General features: G+C 43.3%; 1 protein-coding gene across 2 annotated transcripts in view; it reads right to left on the bottom strand.

Moving 5' to 3' along the window:
• LOC147464561 (MYG1 protein C694.04c-like) overlaps positions 1-23,977 on the bottom strand; it is a 128,918-nt gene that overhangs the window by 93,694 nt on the left and 11,247 nt on the right. For both annotated transcript variants that reach the window (XR_015188538.1, XM_086515628.1), the window contains exon 2: positions 3,227-3,373. Coding sequence is in view for 1 of the 2 variants with exons in the window: in XM_086515628.1 (XP_086371754.1) it covers positions 3,227-3,373 (147 nt within the window). In the remaining variant the exon portion in view is untranslated. The remainder of the gene's footprint in view (positions 1-3,226; positions 3,374-23,977) is intronic.

The raw sequence follows: 23,977 nt of genomic DNA, 5'->3' as shown, positions 1-23,977 counted from the left end.
CTTGCTACCGTAGCCCTAATTTGTCAAGGTAGTCAAAATTAATGCTCACGTAGAGCATCAAGTTTGACTTCTAGAGCGTTTGCAAACTCTCAACTATTGAAAAAAAAAAATAGAATTCTTTGAAACACAAAAAGCTTGCCTACTAGGCTTTTTGGAGCAAAAACGAGCTATTTAGCCATGGATTTGATTTGGAGATGATTCTCGAGGTCTCCACACGTTGCTCTAGGGACTTTCACATCAGTCAATTGTAAGTCAACCCTTGATCAAACTGGTCAAACTTGTCAAATAGCGGTGAAACCTACTGCCTCCTTGCTTCTTTGTTCATCTACTATCATATATCTATAAGACATAAAGTCGTGCAAAAAAACATCTCAATTTCTTAGCTTATTCCTCTCTTTGATCGCATATGAAGCTTCTTCTTCTTTATCCACTACTGCAGTCGTATCCTTTCTCCTTTATCTTCAGTTCTGCTTCCATGTTGCAAGTCTATATGATAAGTAGGACCAATTTGCTCATTGGAAAAGAGAACTGCTGATCTCTAATACCAATGTCATTGGAGGGCACAATGTGCCAACAGGAAGAACAACTTGTAGAGACTTTTAAACCGTTAAAAACAGAATTTATTTAATAGGTCACACTCCAACACTTGAAGATGAGTCAACATTGAAGAGGCGGGGTTCCCTTTCAGAGAGTTTTGGCCCCTCAACAGGGCCCCCCTTGCCATATTCTTTATTTATTGACAACTGTAGAAGTTACAACAGCCGGAGTGCACACAGACTTCTTGTAAGTCATCCACTTACAAGAAGTCATCCACTTCTGAGTGGATGACTTCTTGTAAGTCATCCACTCAGTTGCAATCTGATACTAATGGCACCCCTACCTTCGTTTAACATACACCCGTCGCAAAAACTCAAAAGCAACTTAAAAAACACTAGTTCTATTTACAGAGTGCCAAAATGCACATTGAATCATCATATCAATATCTCAAGCTCAAAAGCATAAAGATCATTTGGTTTCAATAACCAACACCAGAAAGCATCTCCAGCACAAACCAACCATGCGAGCTCTGACTGTACAATGCCACGTCAGCATCCGTTATGTCCAGAGAATCGGGTGCAATTGTGGGCCATATCGTACAGATCTGGCTCAGATCTGTTCTCAGCTCTGGCCTGGCTCTGCTCTCCACTTCCCTCTTGAGCTCGGCCATGCCACATCATCCAATTTGTAATGGGGGGGACATGGCAAGCTACAACAGCCAGTGCATCCCTTTGATTCCAGCCTTAACTGCCTTTTCCTTGATCTTAGTTTCACAGAGGAGCACAAAAATGCGCCCTGCCATAGACATTTTCTACATAGTCCTATATACATGGACACGCACCTCTCACATGGTATCAAGAGTGCTATTCAATAGATGTGTACAGCCCCGCATTTTAAGATTGGAGACCGGTTATATCACAAAAACTGTATGCCAAATGTGTCATCATGAGGTGGAATTGGAGGAGCATTATATACACCATTATACAAAGTATAATGAGATCCGATTGCCTCTCTTGAGATTGCTTTGGGCCATTCATTGGATGCTTTAGAGATCAGAGGTGCCTAAGCTGTTACTATTGTGGAATAATCACACATCAAATTCAAAAAGCAAAAGATAAAGCCAGATTAGCAGGCATATCATGCAGTTTTAAGTGTAGTCAACGCAATCTGGCTTTCAAAACAACAGGCATTCAGCAAGAGAATTAACTTTAGAAACACGGGGAACATGGAAATGGATTCCCACAGAAAGTTAATCATGAACACTGACAAATGTTTTCTGTAATTGTGTCTAGCAATAGTCAAACAAGGAAGTCATTACATATTAAACCTTTTTCTTATTGGCAAGTCTATGTGTATGGCTCCTCCTAAGCATAGGAGATTTATTAGAAATTCACTTGGAATAAAGCCAAGAATTTTAAGATAGCTTTTGTGGCCAAGATTTCTTGATACACCCTTGCAAGAGCTCTCTCAGCTTAATCCAACTACCCAGAGTCTTATCTCCTTACTATGCTAACCAATCATCAAAAATTTTGAACAAATGATACAAAAGCTGAACAACTAATCTTTTTGTTGAAAAGGTACAGTAGCCTATGGGTTAAATTTTGCAAGCTTAAAAGTTCGTGTGCTTGTGCACAAATTAGAAAGGGACAGATGTGCCCACTCATCACGAAAGGGATCCAATAATGCAGTCTGTCAGAAGTTTGAAACCAGCATGGGGAATTGCAAGGTGTGAATGATGTTCAATGTAATGGAAGTACAAAAAAAATAGAGCTACCAATTTGATAGCTTGAAATATGCCCTCTTTGAATTTGGAATAGAAAATTGCCTCTTTTGATCAAGTAACAAAACAAACAACAAAGCCATGTACAAGTACCACATATATCTCTTCATAAAGTCAGCAAGGTCTGAACTGATGAACCATGAGCAGGGCCTTTCCGACCAAAAGAACAATGACAGCGGCTAAAACACTCGCAGAAGACAGACAATAGAGCAAGACACATACACCCATGCGAGAAAGAATTCAAATCACATAAAAACCCTAATTTCCATTCGCTAGTTGTGAGCAAGAGCTTGGAATGACTTAACAAAAGGGATAGGAAAAACAAAATTTAGAGAATCTTACTTGAATAAAATGCACAACCTTTTACCAAAACTAAACTCTATGCGCACTCACAGCAAAACATCAGCTAGTGCAAAGACTTACAGCAGCAACAGGATAAAACAACATTGCAGCCTCTTAACTGTTAAAATAAGCTATAAAATGAAATGAAGTTAAACAAAGTGAGGACCTAGAATGGAGTATTACACAACGGATTTGAAAAACAAAAAAAAAAACACGCAACCTCAACTCATCATGAATAAGCTGGCAATAGCCATGACATGCCTAATTACGTCTTCTATTCCACAAAGTAGGTGCATATTTGTACAAATTTAGTTCCTCGTTATATTTTACTTTATAAAACCAGAAAACCTAAGTTCCAATCAGTGATGGATGAGATCCATTTATTGAGATGAATATTACCATATCACGTAGTATGTAGCAACACTAGACTGGGATAAGGAACAACCACATGCAATTGTCAAGAAAGTGAATTATGGAGGCATCTACAGAGTTTACAACATTGTATGCTTCAATATAGCTTTTAGGTTCCATGAATGACTATTCTTCTTTCAAAAAATGATCAAATACCTTGTACACCAAGCCAGCGCTACTGAGTTTAGTGACAAAACCCCGTCCAAATGTCTGATCAAATCCCCTCTGATGATGATCAAACCTGTCCTTTTCAAGGTCAAAAACTCCGCCAACATCTAGCACAGCATCCATATTATCTAGAACCTGCAATCCACATTACAACATTGTGAAAAAAAATTGCATGAATATTGTTGTAAGAGACTTGGACACTCCAAGCCGAGAATCTACCACAACACACGAGAGCAAATTGTAAGAACTGAACTGAAAAAATCTAAGAGAGAGACGGCACGGCACGACGTAGTTCCGCACCCAGAGAGATTGTCCCCAAAGCCTAGCGTCCCTTTCGGTACTTCTTTATTATTAATGCTTCACAAGTACAATGTCTTCGGGTCCTTGTCTCAGTAGTGCTCTCAAGCGTATCTACCTGAGACTGAGGCGTTGGCACTTTATTTTTAGTCCCTGGGCCTTCCAAAAGCGATGTACATGAAAAGCATCTGGGTCCCAAAAGCTAGCGCTAGGGCTATCAGCGCGATTTGTGGAAATCCGTACAGGTGCCACGTCAACAGTGCAATTCGCGGCTGCAAAACCAACATAGGACAACAACCAATTTAGTAGACCCTGACTCTAAGCACTGACGCACTAGACAACACATATCCAGTACTTGCACAAAGACGACAGTCACTCACTCAACATTCACATCACTATCCCCATCGCTATCTTTGATGAGAATTATGATCATTGTAACGTATTTAGCAATCACATCCAGACCTCACCAATCTCTAGCCGATGTTTGGATTGGCTAAATCTTGTTACTATCATATCCATATCACCCCTCAAGTGAACAAGAATGAAATGTTGTAGTCATTTCGTCTTTCAATCATGCACTCAAACATCACACATATGAGAGAGCACATTTATCAAATTCATTTAAGGAATTCGCATTTCAAAGTACTTCTTTTCTTAAAGTCATACAGCAGAATATTGTCATCCCATCAGTACCCCTGAAATCTCACTGACTTTAATGCATCTAGGTAATATGTGACAAAGGAGTGGTGTGACTCCCCTCGTGTGCAGTCCGCACTGCACCAAATTCAACCCGGTGATCATCGGTAACTCTTGGAATAGTCGAAGCTAAGACCAAACGCCTCAAGGTAAAGTTCTAAAACCCGAGGAGTATCTCTTAGGTCCTCCTCCTCCATCCATTTCGCATCCAATGCCGGATTGTTCTTGAACTTAACTAATACAGACGTACCAGCTTACCTTTCACATTCGCATTTAAGAAATTCGCATTTCAAAGTACTTCTTTTCTTAAAGTCATACAGCAGAATATTGTCATCCCATCAGTACCCCTGAAATCTCGCTGACTTTAATGCATCTAGGTAGTATGTGACAAAGGAGCGGCGTGACTCCCCTCGTGTGCAGTCTGCACTGCACCAAATTCAACCCGATGATAATCGGTAACTCTTGGAATAGTTGAAGCTAGACCAAACGCCTCAAGGTAAAGTTCTAAAACCCGAGGAGTATCTCCTAGGTCCTCCTCCTTCATCCATTTCACATCCAATGCCGGATTGTTCTTGAACTTAACTAATACCGACGTATCAGCTTACCTTTCACTTTCCTTTCCTTGTGTGTCAGTATCTATTCTGTCTCCTCTGTCTCTTCCACTTCAAGTTGCTCCTCAAGCTCCCTGTCCACTGGCACCTCACCTTTCTCAACAGACTCACATGAAATGCATTTGAATCTACCAAGTATCTGGTAGCTTCAATTTGAAGCATACAACATTTATCTTTTCCTGAATATGGAAAGGGCCATAGTATCTCATACTCAACGTTGGGGAAAGTCGCTCCTTACCCTTTCGTTTCCGTAGGCGTGCCGCCTTCTCAAACCGTAGAAGCACCCTGTAAGGATTCTAGGTGCTAATCCTTAATTAAGTACTTAAACTCATGATTAAGACTTAAGAAACTTGAACTGAACTCAGAAACAAGACTCAAAAGACTCTGTGTTTGATTGATGACTGCTTGAAACTGAGTACAATAGGCTCCTTATATAGGGGATGAAGAGACACAAATGAAAACACACGTCTCCTGGTGAAGAGACATGACTTTAGACGTAAAGACACATCGTTTCGGCGAAGAGCTGCAACCATTGGGCGAAGAGTCGCACCCGTAAAGCGAAGGGGTGTGACCAGTCGTCGAAGGAGTGTGGCTTTTGACGAAGAGGCACGTCTCTTGGACGAAGGGTTGTGACCATCCAAGCGCAAGGGTCCTCCTTGGCATGGCACTTCGCGTATCTGCAACTAGGAGTAGATGTAATGTTGTTAACATAGTCATAATTGTGAAATTCCCTCCCTCTTTAAATAAAACTCAGGGTAGTTGAAGCAACTCCGAGAGAAGGAAATGTATTGTTGTAGTGCTTCTGCATCCAAATCTCTTTCTGTTAAGTCCCATGTCATGGCACTGTTACTGACCATGACTATTTTTCCAAACTGTAAAATGATCATATCTGCAACTTGATAAGTGCCTTTGTCAAAGTCATTTGTAACTTCGAGCTTTGTCCAAGAAAAGATTGAATCTTTATCTGCTTCAAGTGAAACTATTGGTAGATTGACTTGAGTTTTCTATTGAGTGATGACCACTGGTTGGAAATCTATAAGGTATTCCATTGGTTTGTTTGGAACAGTAAGATCCTGTTGAAGGGATGTCATAGAATAAGACAGAGTAGTTTTTGGAGGTATTTCTATCTGTAAAGGTTTATCTGTGGAACAAATTGTGTTCGACGATTCAATTGCAGCGACTAAAGTCGTGCTGCAAGTGTCTGCATCTGTTTTATCCTTTGCATCGTTGAAGGCAAGGAGTGGAGTCTTCAACTTTGAAGAATTATCATTCACCACTACATTTGGTATCTGTTTAGAAACAAAGACTGTATTCTGCAAGGGCGATGATGAGGCGAATTTTTTTGCTTGGATCACGGCCAAGGAAGAGTTTATATGCTTGTTGGTTGTCACATAAGAACTGGAATCTTCTGAATCTTCAGCTTTCTCAGCGGGTATTAAGGCTTCCAATTGACAAGGGGGAGATTGCCGCTTAGACCTCTGCAGGACCCTCTTGCACAAGAAAAGGATCAATAAATCTTCAACTTTACCACCATCAGATAAGAAAGGCTTAAATGTAGGGCATGGCTCGCGAGGGGGAACTTGTCCAGCATCGCAGCGTTCACGATCGAGTACACGACTAGGGTCGGATATATGTGCCACTAAGTAAGCCCATCTTGATATTGTTGATGATCTGTTGGAAGCTTCATATTGCTGCTTTTGTTGCTGATGATTCGAATAAGAAGTTGGTTGCTGAGAACTGTAACATTTCCAAGAATATTCATGCTGAGACTTTTGCTGCTCGCACGAAGGTACTTTGCGTCTAGTTGTCTCTGAGAAACCATGCTTTGGGTGAGAAAATTTTGGTTCTGAAGGCTTATGTTTGAGTGGTTCTTTCTGGTCGACCACTGAAGCGTTGGAAGAAGATGCATGTATTGTCCAAGAAGCTGTTGGGTGACTCCGAGAAGAGGTTTGCATTTGCATCTGATCCAAGCGAGTGTGAATCAATACGAAGCTTGATGAAATTGCTACCATCTCCTTTTTGAAAACTCCTATCGGATCTTCGGTAATATATATTGTCGTCGCCATCTTGTCTCTATCGCCGATTATGTAGCAATAGCTACTGCGAGAAGAGAGTGTGTTGAACCATTGTTGGGCTCTGCTTGTCTGCAAACCACGCACCAAGGGGGTAGCGAAACCATGTTGTTGCTAAGGGTGGTAATCGCCCAAACCAGGGGTATGATGGGGGTTCGAAGCTGGAATCCCACACTGCCCACGTTTTTTTTTGCTGCCCACAATTTCCTTTTATTTTTTTGTAATTGTGTTGGTAAATACGCTGCAGACCCCAAAATTTGTGTTCGATGGCTGTTTATGCGCTGGGCAGTTTGCTTGATTTAAAAAATCGCTATGTCATCAAGTGGCCCGAGTGGAGAAAAAGGCCAGCCACCAATGTGAAGTGTGCAATAGGCACATGCGAAAGAATGTTACCAGCGAAATTAATCGAACCAGCGTACGAATTCCAGAGGGGTGCACACAGACACATGGAGAGGTGCGAAGCTTGAAGGGGGGTGCGCCCCTTCACCAAGGGGTGCCAACAGAGATGCAGAAAAGGAGGCAGAGCATGAGGAAGCAACTTAGAGTGCCTGTTCACACCTGCGTAAAACCTCCAGCAGCCATGCCTATGCGATTCCCCACCAATAAAGGTGCACACCATCTCTGTGTGTGAGTTTCTGTTTCAAGAGCGGGTGAGGGTTACATGCACCTGTTAGATATTGTCCTGAGACGCCTTTCTTCTTCCTCCATTGAACTCCAAGAAGGGGAGAGGGTGAAGAGGGGAGCGGCGAGGGTGAAAGGCTCAAAACCCCTAAGTCCCGAGAAAAAATTGCTCTGATACCACTGTGAGGATTTTTCTAGGTGCTAATCCTTGATTAAGTACTTAAACTCATGATTAAGACTTAAGAAACTTGAACTGAACTCAGAAACAAGACTCAAAAGACTCTGTGTTTGATTAATGACCGCTTGAAACTGAGTACAATAGGCTCCTTATATAGGAGATGAAGAGACACAAATGAAAAGACACGTCTCCTAGTGAAGAGACATGACTTTAGACGTAAAGACACATCCTTTCGGCGAAGAGCTGCAACCATTGGGCGAAGAGTCGCATCCGTAGAGCGAAGGGGTGTGACTAGTCATCAAAGGAGTGTGGCTTTTGACGAAGAGTCACGTCTCTTGGCGGAGAAAGGGTTGTGACCATCCAAGCGCAGGGGTCCTCCTTGGCATGGCACTTCGCGTATCTACAACTAGGAGTAGATGTAATGCTGTGAACATAGTCACAATCGTGACACACCCAATGATCTTCCTTCAACTGCATGTCACGTCGATGCTTGTCCGTTGCATTCTTATGCCTTGCTTGAGACTTCTCCAGAGCCTCGCGCACTTTTGCAAAAGCAGTCTCAAGACCCTGAACATACTAATCCGCTTCAAAAATCTTATCCTTGGTACTTAAAATAAGTGGAACCTTCTTAGCACCCTCAATGATCTCAAATGGCGCATTCCCCGTAGACATATGCACTATATTGTTGTAGGAAAACTCCTCCAAGCGCAAACATATCTCCCACTGAGATTTCTCATCAGAGATGTAAGACTTCGACAAGTCAAGAACCACTGAATTCACAATCTCCGACAGCCCATCTATCTGCATGTGGAAAGAGGACGAGAATTGTAACCGAGTACCAATATTCTCCCAGATTGCCCTCCAAAACAAATTAGTAAAATGCGAATCTCTATCTAGAACTATAGAGTGAGGCATGCCATGAAGTCGAAATATCTGCGAGACAAACAATTTAGCAAATGATATGGCTTAATCGTTTTCTTGTCCGGAATAAAGTGAGCCTGCTTGCTAAATCTGTCAATGACTGTCCAATTGCCATCGTGCCCACTCTGAGTCTTGGGAAGATCAAAGATAAAATCCATTGCTATACTTTCCCAAGGTCGACTAGGTATAGGTAAAGGTTGCAAAAGACCTAGTGCCTTATGTTCGTCGAACTTGACCTTCTGACATATCAAACAACACTTCTTTCTCCTCTTCTTGCTCTTTCTTCCATTGTCTAGACTCGGAGGTCGAAGAACTGTCAAAGCTATCAGAAGAAGATTAGGACGAACTGGAAACATCCTCGAATCTCACTTGTTTCTTTGCCTTCTTGGCGTTTTCAAAAGAAGATCTCTGACCCAAGTAGCCTAGATAGTCTACTACTCGACTCTCCTTTTCAAACGACTTCTTGGTCTCCATTAGTTTGTTGACTCATCGTTCTACTGCTTCTTTAAACTCATCCTTTAAATCCACCTTCTGATCGAGAGTCCTAGGTGTGGTCGGCTTCTTCAGTGCTAACTTCAGAGGTGATCTAATGGTGGAACGCCATCTACAATGCATCTCGTCAAGCGGATGCTTGGCCAAAAATTTTGCATACTGAGGATCCTTGGAATACTGAAGCATATACTGGTTGCCGCTGCATTTCCATCCTTTCGTACTCAATGACTGAAGATGGCCTGTATTGTTCCGAATCTTCAAAAGATGGACGATGTCTGTTGGAATCGTCATTGTTCTCGCCTAAACGGAATGGTCGGGTGCCACAGTTGCCTCTTGCTGGGATTTGTCAATTGAATCCATGTGTGTTGTGAGTAAAGGGATCGGATCCTTCATAGAAGAAGAATCGTCTGAGCTCTGATACCACTGTAACTGTCACAAAGTGATGACGTGGCTACGAACAACAGAAACCCTAATTTCTGCCAAAAACCCTACATTCCTGCAAACCCTAATTTTTGCCAAAAACCCTAATTTTCGGAAATCGCGGACGCAAATTTTTCTTTTTCTCTACCTAATGAGAAAGAGAGAGAGAATGCTTTTGCTTTCAAGTTTTGACTCTCTGTGAGAGAGAGAGAGAGAGAGAGAGAGAGAGAGAGAGCAATTGCTTTTGATTTGAAGCTTTTCGGGCTCTGCTTTTGGGCATCCCTTGTAACCTTTAAATTAGTGGTGAGGGCCTCACTTCTCAGGGCATCTGGACGCAGAGTCTAAGAGTGAACCCCGAGCCACTCTCTTGTACTTTGATGATTGATTAATACAAAAAGAAATACCGAAAGGGGCGCCAGTCTTTGGGGCCAATATCTCTAGGCACGGAACTCCGCCGGGCCAGTGTAAATCTATTGTGATCTGTGACTTGTTTTGAAATGGTTATTTGTTGCTGTCGCGGTTGATTCTTGACTTGGAGTGTCCAAGTCTGTTACAGTGGTATCAAAGCACGGCCGATTTCTCTTCTACGGGAAATCCGATCCCCAATTTTTTTTTCCGCGGCACCTATGGCTTCATGCAAGGATCAGTCGACTCCCTCTGCATCTCGAGATGCGGGCTGGGATCACAACGAAGATTCTGGCAGAGAGTATGGCCCGCCTCGGCCTACTCAGGCGGAGCAAAGAGAGATGACGCGTCGTCAATTGATCGGCGATGCAACGAAGATGATGCTCAGTTTTGCCAAGGACCCGAAGATGGCAAAACATATGAACCAGACCTCTTTGGAAGAGGTACAGATGGAGTGGCAAAGAACCACAACACCACTCCCGAAACCCGCTCTCAAGAAACCTTCTACCTCCACGAAATATACGGAGAAGGAACTGGAGAACGTGGTTGATGCACGGATTTCTCAGCTTTTCGACGTGCAAAAGAAAGGCAAAAAGCACGGCAAAAAGCAAAAGAAAGGCACTAACTTCCCGGGAGATTTGGGTCGTCGGTCGACATTTGACAAGGCAAAGAAATTGAAGAAGTGCGTCAAGTTTGAAGACCCACCCAGTTCTTCTTCTTCTTCTTCTGACAGTTCTTCTAGCTCTTCAGACTCGAGCGAAGAAGACAGGAAAAGCAAAAAGCGAAGCAAGAAACAAAGCTTCGGAAAGGGCAAGAAAAAGGCAAGGAAGTCTAAGTCTCGCCCAGTGAGTGACACTTCTACAAAGGACTCGTCTACAGACAGTTCAGACTCTGACAACGGAAACTTTTATGCGAACAAGAAGAATTTTTACAAAGCAACCAGTATGACTTTCTCGAAGATAAAAGCAAGAAAGTTCGAGAGTTTAAGGAAGGTGGCCACTCGATCAAGTTTGATACTTTTTCAGGATACTTAGATGATTCGAAGGCTTTGTCTTTTATACAGCAGTTTGACATCGCTTTCGCGGAAGGACGCTATTCAGAGCACTACAAGATTCGGAGAGCTGCCTCTTACTTTAAGAGGAATGCTCGTACTTGGTGGTCCACGCTTCTTTTAAACAAGACTGCGCCAGTTAAATGGCTGAAATTTAAGCTTTTTATTTCTTCTTGGTTGACGCAAGAATATGAATGAGATATACGAGCAGCGGATCGCCATCGTCGCGACTTGAAATTGAAGGAGGATGATTAAGTGCTCTTACGTTTTGAGAAGGCACGCCTACGAAAGAAAAAGGGAAAGGAGAGGCTTTTTCCAAAGCTTAGTATGCGATACTACGGACCTTTCCAGATCACTGACAAGATTAATGATGTCTCCTTCCGATTGAAACTGCCAGATACTTGGAGGATTCACAATGCATTGCATGTGAATCTCTTGAAACCTGTTAAGGGTGATGTGCTTGATGATGGGGAGCCTGATGAGCAACCTGAAGTGGAAGAAAACGAGGAGATCCTTGTTCCTGAACAGATTTTGGCACATAACGATACGAAGAAAGGTAAAGTCCGAAGGCGGTTCTTGCTTAAGTTCAAGAACTTTCCTGCATTTGATGCGAAGTGGATGGAGGAGGAGGACTTAGCAAATACTCCTCGGATTGTGAAACTTTACCTCGATGTTTTGGTTTAGCATAAGTCTACTCCAAACGGAACCCAGAAATTCAGCTTGGCCGAAGATATGGTGCAGTGGGATGCACAAGAGGGGAGTTACTCCGCTCCTTTGTCAACAGATGCCTTGATTTTGATACTAAAGTCACTGATGTCTCTTTGAGCTTCAGGGATACTGAGAGCTGACAGTATTCTACTGGATGACTTTATGAAATGGAATTCTTGATAATGATTCTGATTTGTTCTTGACTTCTTGTGAGTGCAGGAACTGAAAGACGAAATGACTGCAGCATTTTGGTCTGATTGATCTCGAATAGACATGGTTGCAATAGGGGTTAGTCAATCGGACATCGATGAGGTCCCGATTGGACCTAGATGTGATTGCTAGCTACATTGCCGATAAATCATGCTCTAAGATCCGAATGAATGTTGAATGTCATGTGATGTCCTCTGATGTCTGGTGATGTCCTGTGATGTCGTGTGATGTGACTATCGATTTCGTACATGTGCTAGATGTGTGTTCCTAGTACGTAGGTACTAACAGTCAGTGTCTGCTAAGACGGTTTATGGCTTTTGTCGGTTTTGCAGGCATAATCGCGATCGATTACAATGCTTTCAAGAGGGGGGTATGTCACAAAGTGATGACGTGGCTACAGACAGCAGAAACCCTAAATTCCTGCAAACCCTAATTTTTGCCAAAAACCCTAATTTTTGAAAATCGCGGAGGCTTATTAAAAAATTAAAAAAATTAAAAATTTAGAAAGATGAGCGACGCAAATTTTGCTTTTTCTCTACCTAATGAGAAAGAGAGAGAGAATGCTTTTGCTTTCAAGTTTTGACTCTCTGTGAGAGAGAGAGAGAGAGAGAGAGAGAGCAATTGCTTTTGATTTGAAGCTTTTGGGGCTCTGCTTTTGGGCATCCTTTGTAACCTTTAAATTAGTGGTGAGGGCCTCACTTCTCAACGCATCTGAACGCAGAGTCTGAGAGTGAACCCCGAGCCACTCTCTTGTACTTTGATGATTGATTAATACAAAAAGAAATACCGAAAGGGGTGCCAGTCTTTGGGGCCAATATCTCTAGGCACAGAACTCCGCCGGGCCAGTGTAAATCTATTGTGATCTGTGACTTGTTTTGAAGTGGTTATTTGGTGCTGTCGCGGTTGATTCTTGACTTGGAGTGTCCAAGTCTGTTACAATAACAGACATGGACACTCCAAGCTGAGAATCTACCACAACATATGAGAGCAAACTGAAGAACTGAACAAAACAAAACTGACAGAGAGACGACACGGCACGGCATAGTTCCGCACCCAGAGAGATTGGCCCCAAAGACTAGTGCCCTTTCGATATTTCTTTATTATTAATGCTTCACAAAGTTCAATGTTCAAGGGTCCTTCTCTCAGTAGTGCTCCCAAGCATATGTACCTAGACTAGCTCAGACACTTAGACCACAGAAGATATTACTTGAAGCTTTGGGACTAACACCTTGCTCATTTAGTGGCTTAGCTGCCCGACTCTGATTTTTATGCCATGTATTTTTAATGGCAACTTGGACTTACCTATTCAAGGCCAGAAACCACTGACTATCTGACTTCAAGAAGATGAAGTCAATCCCAATCCCAGTGGGGGAGTTGCAGAAACCAACAGAGATTGCAACGGGGGCCGATCCTTCCGAGTAATCGGGGGAAGACGATGGTTTGTTCCCGCCAAGAGATCTCGACAAGATGGAACACCGGTGTCATATAGACTGACACTTGTGCCAAACGTATGGTTAAATACTCGAAGGACCCAAGATACGCAAAGTATCATTTAGCATTATTTCTCTTTCTCTCGCTCATGTATTCTCCCCATTGCTCTATGCTTTCGCATCGACACCTTTGACAAGGTATCAGAGCTTCATGGTCGTTGATCGTGGGGAGGAGCAACGTGTTGAAGAGAAGAGCTTTGAGCTCACGGAGCCACAGAGCGTTAGCGGGTAGCATCTTAAAACAACAATGTGTTTTAGGACATTGGCGGCGGTTGCAGAAGACCCCTCGGCATTGCGTTTTGAAACGCACACGACAGCCCTTGGCAGTTGCATTTTGAGATGCAGCTCGTAGTAGCTTGAGGAGTCTTTGCTGGTAGCGTGAGGATCTCTTGGATTGGCGTTCTGAGACACTGCACTGAGAGTTGCCTTCGGTGAATGCTTTAAAATGATGTGCTTTTTGAAACACTTTGAGAGGGAGCCTCCAAAGGCAGCGCCTTGTGCTAGTGAAGCTCTAGAGCCAACATCAACGATTGGCTATGGAAAGTGGATCGACCAGTACCCAGTTAGCAGCCTATGCTCGACAGAAAATTGGCATGGCACACAAGGTGACGACCATAATGGCCACGACGCCAGATTTCTAACCAGGTGGCAGTTGTCGCAACTAGCTTCACCCAGGGAGAGGCTTGTGAGCGGCAGAGAGGGGCAAAATGAAGCCCCTTACAAATAATTTTGACCTATGTGCTGGAGTTCAAGTTATTGGTGTTTGAACCCGTGGATCCGAGTTCAAGGCACATGCATCTAGCAAGGAACCAATCAACGTATCCACACTTCGGATGTGCGCACCAATTCATTGTTGTTGGTCAGACTATGGACAAGGTGTGTTTCAAAGTTCATTATCTAGGAAAGTTTGGACGTGATGTGTTCACAATTCACAAATGGGGATTCTTGGAAATAGTGTGGTCTACAATTCAATTTTTATGAGGGAATCGGTGCTCAAGGTGGTAATCTTCTAATGTGAAATGTTGGGGGTAGCATAACCGAGGTGTATCCAATAGTCCAAGGCCTTCTGTTGGAGTGTCCATGGTAGCTTCTTCATCAACTTGGTCTCACTATTTATGTCCACTATGAGCTGCAAAGAGGCTGTTAAAGTTTTAGTATTTCAAATGAATAGCCCAATATGATCCCAATTTTTATTTTGGCTTTAGGTATTTATTTTTACTTATTTGTCAAATCTTGGGTAGGGCAATTTGCTAAGGTGAGTATATGAACACACCAAGCCCCCATTGTAAAGAGATATCAATTTATTGCCAAGGTTGGTTGGTTCAGCAGTCTCTCTCTCTCTCATGCCCGTTGCTCTATGCTTCTTCATCGTCGCTTTGACAGTTCTAAGTTGTACAAGTGTTAAAAGTAAGTAAAAAATCATAGCACCAAGTTTGATACAAAGTCACTACTCAGGGTCAAATGGCACACATCTCTAATGTCTATTCTATAAGACAAGTCTCTTATGTACGTAAGTGTTGTGTCTATTCCACAAGACCTTCCCTGATTGGTCATTATTATATTTTTGTGAGGATGCAATAACTCATCGTTAGTAAAATATTCAGCTATTCAAAGCTTTCGAGAGTAATGAAAGGTTAGATACATATATGATTTTGTAATGTAGCTTTCTAAATCTACCTATGTACAATATAATTTATACACACTGATCCATGTACTTGGGAGAGTGTGAAAGCATGATAGAGAGAATACTAGAGAGAGTGTGAGCAAACTCTGCAATTCAAAACCATGATGAGTAACTACCCACCCTAAGCACATATATAGTAAAGTAGGTGTGGATAGGGCAAACACCCAAAGATATAGATGTCAGCTGTAGTGGAATTGAAATGGTGAAGATCTAGGCTTTACACTTCCACAATCCTTTACGTATTTTCCATGCATTAGTGATTGCCGTTAGCTTGAGTGATGGTTCGTCTTACTTTTCCCTGAAGAGAGGGAATGAGATAGAGCGGTAGAGATGTGTGGGTGGGGCGGGGGGAGAGAGAGAGAGAGAGAGAGAGAGAGAGAGAGAGAGAGAGAGAAGTGACTTATTATTAATAAGTGACTTTTGTTGGAAAACTAAGTAGGGCAAATTTGCTAAGTGACTATATAAGAAACCTAGCACTAGCACTTTCTGGCAGAAAGGCAGTAGAAGTCCCAGCAACTTGTAGTGCACCTTCTCAGCAAGACCAGCAGGAGGCCTAGTGTTTTCCAGCCAACAAGAATCAGATTGCGTTTTGGTTGCAAATCAGCCTAGCGTTTTCTACAACAGAACCAGCCTAGCGTTTTTAGCAGATTGCAGATCAGGCCTAGCGTTTTTGCATCTTGCAGAGACCTCTAGCGTTTTGCAGTTTCCCGGCGACAGATCAGCCCCTTGCATCAGCGTTTTCAGTTTTCAGCACCTAGACACCGCAGAATCAGCCCCTAGCCTCGCAGATCTCACCTACCCACAGCAGATCCTCGCAATACTGTCAGATCAGCCAGCGTTTTCAGTTTCAGCCCGCTGTCTGCAGATTTCAGCATCTGAGTTTCCAACGCGTCGTCATCGCGTCATCGCCATCACCGTCACAATGTCAGAATTCAACAATTAGCAGATTTGCAGATTTCAGTCCCTAGCATTTTCAGATTTCAGCCCGTCCTTGTCGTCGACATCGTCGGCAAGTCCATTGCATCTAGACCATTGTACCAGATTTGTGCAATCAATAGCATAGAGAGGGGGGCCCTTGGAGGAGGGTTTGAGAACCATTTGGTGTCGTATTCGTCTCTCTCTCTCTCTCTCTCTCTCTCTCTCTCTCTCTCTCTCTCTCTCTCTCTCCAAGGGCCCCCCTCTCTCGCCATAGAGAGGGGGGCCCTTGGAGGAGGGTTTGAGAACCATCTAGTGTCGTATTCTTCTCTCTCTCTCTCTCTCTCTCTCTCTCTCTCTCTCTCTCAGCACCTTCATTCACGGTGTCATTCACTTTGTTTGTGATCATTGCACTCTCTCACTAAAGAAATGGAAGGCTCTCCCTTCCGTAAGTGAAAGGAACCCTTGAGCACAGTTCGGAGCACTCATCTTGAGCAAAGTTCAACATTCACTTCCGCTGCACCTTACATTGGTATCAGAGCTTTGGCAGTGTTATGTATCACTCAAGGAAAGAACCACAGAAAAAATTTTGCTTGTTGCGGCCGCACATAACCCAAGTCCACTTGGGCGTGTCGATTCCTAATCGTGTTTTTGAAGAGTGGCACATAACCCAAGAAAGAAGGTCTTGTCCAACCTCCCCTTGTTCCTCTTTTCACTCATTAAGAGCGGACCATGCACCTAGCGGCCGGCCAATCGACGTGAGGTGGGGAAAAGCAACTTTGGTGTGAACGCAAGGCCGCCCAGGGGTGCGCCCGCAAGGAAGAGTCGAGCTCGGGTAAGAGAAAAGCCTTCTCAAACACCGATTGCAAGCTAAGAAACTGGAGAACCTCAAGAACTCAAGAACCCCAAGAACCCAAGAACCTCAAGAACCCAAGTTCCTCGCGAACTTAAGAACCCTAGATCTCAGTGTATGGTCATCACCTGAAGCGAAAAGGATACTTTGCATGAGGGTGATGAGCATGGAGGTGGTGAAGAAGAATTTTCCCCGTCAAAAGGTTTTTCCGACCCTCCCCCTTCCCCATCTACGCCACGGTTTGTACCAAATCCTATGGAGGCTTTGGTCAAGACGATGATGGACATGATGCTACAACAAGAGGCGCAACGCGCCATTTTTTATCGCGAGCGCGAGCAAGCGCGCTTGGCGGCTGAAGAAAGAAGGGTAGCCTTGGAGCGTGAGCGTAAGCACGCGCGCATGGCGGCCGAAGAAAGACGAGCGGCCTTGGAATTAGAATGTGAGGCGCAGAGAGACCAACGCATGCAAGAGTTGGTCATACGGGTACTCACCTTGAAGTCCGAGCCACTCAATGAATCATCAAGTAGCACAAGTCGAGAAGCGGATTCCAACAACCCCGTCACGAAGAGGTTGACATTCAGTAAGTATGACAGTAAGATGGATGCTAATGTTATTCATTCTTGGTTGCATCAATTTAATGCTTATTTTACGACAACTAAGAAAACAGGGAATAGCAAAGTTTTAACGACAGCCATGTATCTTGCCGGTGATGCCATTGATTGGTATCAAGCGTGGAAGAGGCACAGTTGGCTGCACACCTAGAGGAAGCCGAGGAAGGTATATCCCTTTCTTTCAATTGGGCCGACTTCTAAGACAAGCTCAAGACACGGTTCTTGCCACCTCAGTACCTAGCGCGATTAAAGGAAGATTGACGCAATCTCAAGATAAATGGTACCCCAATCATGTCCTTTCCTAACCGTGTTTTGCAGCTTGGCACCCAATTACACAAATCGGATGCGAAGCGCAAAGAGGCTTTTATTTTCGTATTGGACGACTGTATCAGGTTTGATGTTGAAGTCTTCCACCCCGTAGATCTCAACAAGGCGGTAGCAATTGCTCTCGCACAAGAGATGAAGCACAACAAGGGAAAGCCTGAGGAGAACAAGTCTTCTCACAGTACCTCTCAGACTCCTCAAAACCCACAAAACGGTAAGAACGGTAACTCTTCTGGCCAATCTTCCTCTAATCCTTCAGAAAAGAACTCTCAAAATGAATCTAAGGGTAAAGCTAATACACCTGCTAAACCTAAGCTCACCCCATATGAAAAAGCCGCATAAGGAATTTTAAGAAGAACAAGTCATTTATTCTAAGAAAGGAAGATGTTATCAATGTCACACTGAGGGTCACATAAGACGAGATTGTCCTAAGAACGAACCTAAAGAACCCACAAAGGAACCCACAGAATTCACATCTTTATTAATGCAATGAGAGAGCACACTAATGTGTCCCAAGTTTCTCACAATCATGATGATGCATCTCTCATGCATTGTTATGGTTATGTGAATGGTCAACGCATTGTGGTCTTCTTTGATTCCGGTAGTATACATGATGTGATAAGCGACTCTCGTGAAGAGCACACGTCTTGAAGCTCGACCCATTGATCCCATTGCGGCCTATGGGTTTGCTCTTGGCATGCACTCTTCGTTAACTCATGAATGTCCTGATGTGACCGTGTCCATTCAAAATGTCTGTTTTCGTCGAAAGTTTTTGATTTCTCCTCTCTCAAAATACGATGTGATTTTTGGATTAAATGGTTTAAAGGTCATAATCCACAAGTTTGTTGGAAAGAAAACACTCTCAGTCTCGCAGTTGAAGGAGCACCTCTCGTGGTTCTTCAATGTGACACTAAGATTCCATCTGTCACTAATCTCTCACTCTTATGTTTTGGACAAGGATAAAACACGTAGTCTCATTCTAGAGAAGCATCATTTGTTGCATGACAAAGAACAAGAAAAGACACATGAAATGGAACACGAAAAAGAACAAGAAAAGGAGACTCTCTCAGTCATTCCTTTTTCGAAGCACGACACACATGTTTTGCATGATAGAGATGTGATTGTTCACAAGGATGATGGTTTAGATGATGCTTTTGCCAGTGAAGCCAACCTCATTTTGCAAATACGATCAAACACGTAGAATCGATCTTGGCTCTCGAGTCGAGGACCAAAGAACCACTCAAAAAGTATTGTGTGTTTGCATGATTAGTCAGCACGCATTGTTCGAGTTTTTCTTTCGTGACGGTTTCTTGTATTTTCGTCCCCGTCTTTATGTGTTTTCTTTCCACAGGCATGCCGTATTGTACGATGCACATGACACACTCATGGATGAGCACGGATGTATGCGGATTTCTCTCGAAAAGAAACTAAGTTTGCATTCAAGAAATTCACCTTTGTTTGCTGATTGTCCGTTTTGTCAATCGCTTTTACATGTCTCTTCCTTGGCATGACACGGTCTTAGAAAGAGCAAAAGAAAAATTGTCCATCAAGCATTAGCATTTCCGTTGTGATTTGCCACAGTTGATTAGGTTGGAAAGACAAGTTTCGATTCCATTTTTTGCGTGTTTTGGTGAACGGTTTGGCACTCCGTCACTTTGTTCATCTGCATTGCATGCACAGTCTTGTCGGAAGCATAGTATTTTTCCAGTCACTCTACTTGGAATGGGTATGTTCAAGATTGTGTTGAAAATGGTTTCAGAAATTTTCTTCCTTGGAGATTCTTGAAGAAGGTAGATCCACGACCATAGCCGAAGTTGGAGCATTGAAGCCACAATAGATCACTTTGTCGCTTTCGGTGCGGCCCAAAGAAGCAAGCATTGCAGACCTTCATGAAGTTCAAGTATCGCCCGACCCACACATCAGAGTGGGCCGGCGAAGCGTTCTTCGCAGGATTCTCGGAGTTGTTGGCGCACTCCCTGGACGCTATACATTTCGGTACCAATACCACACTTTGAAAAGGAGGGGATGTCACGTGCACATCTAACTCTATGTGCATGTGGACAAGCTACTTCAAGTCTAGGGTTCAAATCAGTTTAGGAAGTGTTCTGGCACTTTGTGAGCCTGTGCGTAGGCCGTGCATGTCCAGGAGTAGTTGCATATCCTCTGGTTGCACACAGCATGATCATCAGCATGACAGTCAGTTTTACAGTCACAGAACCATTTTTCACATATTATTAATAAGTGACTTTTGTTGGAAAACTGAGTAGGGCAAATTTGCTAAGTGACTATATAAGAAACCTAGCGCTAGCACTTTCTGGCATAAGAGGCAGCAGAAGTCCCAGCAACTTGTAGTGCACCTTCTCAGCAAGACCGGCAAGAGGCCTAGCGTTTTCCAGCCAACAAGAATCAGATTGCGTTCTGGTTGCAGATCGGCCTAGCGTTTTCTACAACAAAACCAACCTAGAGTTTTTAGCAGATTGCAAATCAGGCCTAGCGTTTTTGCATCTTGCAAAGACCTCTAGCGTTTTGCACTTTCCCGGCGACAGATCAACCCCTTGCATCAGCACTTAGACACCGCTGAATCAGCCCCTAGCCTCGCAGATCTCACCTACCCGCAGCAGATCCTCGCCCTAGCATCAGATCAGCTAGTGTTTTCAGTTTCAGCCTACTGTCCAAAATTTCAGCATCTGCGTTTCCAACGCGTCGTCGTCGCGTCGTCGCCATCACTGTCATAGTGTCAGAATTCAGCAATTAGCAGATTTGCAGATTTCAGTCCCTAGCGTTTTCAGATTTCAACCCGTCCTCGTCATCATTATCGTCAAAAAGTCCATTGCATCTAGACTATTGTACCAGATTTGTGAAATCAATAGCATAGACCTCTCTCGCCATAGAGAGGAGGGCCCTTGGAGGAGGGTTTGAGAACCATCTGGTGTCGTATTCTTCTCTCTCTCTCTCTCTCTCTCTCTCTCTCTCTCTCTCTCTCTCTCTCTCTCTCTCTCTCTCAGCACCTTCATTCACAGTGTCATTCACTTTGTTTGTGATCATTGCACTCTCTCACTAAAGGAACGGAAGGCTCTCTCTTCCGCAAGTAAAAGGAACCCTTGAGCACAGTTCGGAGCACTTATCTTGAGCAAAGTTCAACATTCACTTCCGCTGCACCTACAATTACACTAATACCGGTCATTTACAACCTAATGTCGAAAATGATTGCTACACGTAATAAAGATCATTTGTTTTCTGACATATATGCCGCTCAATATGGATTCATTCCTCGTCGACAAATTATGGATAATATTGGCGAATGCTTTTATCTGCATTGAGTATGCAAAATATACTAAACAAGATGTACTTATCATGCAGGTTGATATAGAGAAACTATTTGACACTATTCATTGCAACTTCATTGCACAAATCATGGCAGGCTTGGGCTTTGATTTTAGAATATGTCGTGTAGTCAACTTTCTTCATGAACATAGTGAATCCTCCCAGATAATTGCTAGTGAGCTTACTCGGTTGTAATATCTCTGTCATTCTGTCAGGCAAGGATGTCCTTTAAGTGCTATGTTGTGTGTTATTGCCACTCATCCTCTACTGCTTTATTTGGGACTCCTTGATGGCATCTGGTGAGTTACATGGATTGAAACTACCGTTTTGCAATCATTTTGTGACACAAACGTATGCTGATGATTCAATGTTCTACCTAGAAATCACCTGATGATGTTCAGTGTATCATGGAATCCTTACACATTTATTGGTCTACGTATTAACTTTCAAAAATCTAACATTTGCCATTGCATCAAATGGATTGGCATTTTATATTATGGCAAGGTGAGATAGTGAAGCCGGATCAGCTTGTGCGGCATCTTGTGTTAGGTGCAGCAGAATGAATGTTTTCGCTTTGCTCAAGATGAGTGCTCTGAACTGTGCTCAAGGTTCCTTTTCTTCTTATGGAAGGGAGAGCCTTCCGTTCCAATGAGAGAATGCTATGATCACAAACAAAGTGAATGGACACTATGCATGCAAGTGTATGAGACTGAGAGATAGAGAGAGAAGAGAGATACGACACCAGAGACGTAAGACCCTCCTCTGAAGGCCCACTCTCGTCGGCGAGAGTGGTCTACTTATGATTGCACAATCTGGTACAATGGTGATGCATGAGACTGATGCAAGTTTAGACTATGTTGACGATGACGACGGTGATGACGAGACCGACCTAAGGGCTCAAATCTACAATCTTTCTACTGCTGTCCAAAAACGCTATGGGTTGGAATATGCGACTAACCCAAAAACGCTGATTCTGGGACTGTTTTCATAGGTCTTTGACGCTGAAGATCTACAAGTCTTATGGCTGAAAACTGAGGTCTTTCTGGGGCTGAATCTGCTGCTCTTCAAGGGCTGAAAAACGCAGGTGGTAGCTAAGGAAAAACGCTGAGATAGGCTGCGTTTTGGGCTGAAACTGAGGCTTATCTGTTGAAAAACGCCAAGGCAAAGTGGAGGCTGGCGATGGAGCAAAAACGCTAGGGCTAAGGAATGGGGAGGATCCGCTGCTTGGAGGGAATCCACCAAGGCTTGGTCTTGCTGAGAAGTTGCCTGCTGAGCTTGGCTCCTGTTGCCTCTTCTGCCATTTAGTGCTAACTTCGGTTTGCTTATATATTTTCTTACCCAAATTGCCCTACCTACTTTTGTTGGAAAGTCACTTAAATGAATTAGTGAAAAATGTCAAAAATACGTAAAATAGGCTAAATACACTGGAAAAATCCCCTAACTGATTCTAATGGATTCTGATGGAAATGCTTATGATCATGTTGTGTGCAACCAGAGGATATGCATCTATACTAAGTGATTGGACATGCACGGTCTACAAATAGACTCACAAAAGTGTCAGATCAGTTCTAATTTGGACTGACTGAACCCTGATCATGTTGTAGCTTGTCCACGGACACATAGGGTTGGATGTGTCACGTTACATCCCCTCTTTTTCAAAGTGCGGTACTGGTACCGAACTATATGGCGTCGAGGGAGATCGCCAATAGCATCCGGAATCCTAGAAGGGACTCTTCGCCGGCCCACTCTGATGTGTGGGTCGTGCGGTACTTGAACTTCATAAAGGTCTGCAACGCTTGCTTCTTTGGGCCGCACCGAAAGCGACATAAAGTCTTTTGTGACTCCTTCAATGCTTCAACTTCGTCGAGAGTCATGCTTCCTTCTTCTTCAAGAATCTCCATAGCTGAAAATCCCTGAAACCATTTCCAACACAAAACCATGAACATACCTATTCCATGTAAAGTGAGTGGAAAAAATCGTGTCTTCCTCAAAGACTATGCATGCAATGTAGATGAACAGAGAGACAGAGTGCCAAACCATTCATCAAACACATGCAAACAATGAGATCGCATCTTTCTCTTTTGATCTAGAGCAATCAACTTTGGCAATTCACAACGGAAATGCCCATGCTTCGTGCTCATACTTTTATGTGCTCTTTCTACAACTGTGTCATGCCAAGGAAGAGACATGGAATGTGACTTCCTTACATACATACTTTTCAGCTTTTCATGAGAAATCCGCATACATTCGTGCTCATCCATGAGAGAAACGTGCTCAACATACAATATGTCATGCCTAGGAAAAGGAATCACATAAAGATGCTGACTAAAATATACGAAACGATCTCAAATGAAACACTCGAACAATGCGCGCGTACTAATCATGCGAACACATAATACTTCCTGTGAGGGTTCGTTGGACCTAGGCTCAAGAGCCAAGATCGCTTCTTCTTGAATGATCGAATCGTCCTGTGGGGGTTCTTTGGACCTCGACTCGAAATCCAAGATCGGTTCTTCGTGATTGATCGAATCTACAACGAGGTTAGCTTCGCTAGAAAAAGCATCAACTAACACATCATCCTTCTTGTGAACAATCACATCCTTTTCATGCAACTCATCATGCTTGTGAGAAATCACATCTTGATCATGCAAATCATCGTCATTCAATTCATCATGCTTCTCATAATCATGCAAATCCTGTGTGTCATGCTTTGGAGAAAAAGAGACTGAGAGTCTCCTTCTCATGAATCCGTTCAATCTTGTCCTGCATATTAGCAATGAGAGATGGAGAATGAACTATGTCCTCTCCATGAATGACAATGGGAGAATCACTTTTGGCATTGAGAGTGAAAGTGTT

The sequence above is a fragment of the Adiantum capillus-veneris genome, chromosome 1 (assembly GCF_014529385.1).
Source record: "Adiantum capillus-veneris isolate H3 chromosome 1, ASM1452938v2, whole genome shotgun sequence".
Taxonomy (NCBI): domain Eukaryota; kingdom Viridiplantae; phylum Streptophyta; class Polypodiopsida; order Polypodiales; family Pteridaceae; genus Adiantum; species Adiantum capillus-veneris.
Note: the sequence above shows the minus strand (reverse complement) of the source record. Positions and strands in the feature narration are given on the sequence as shown.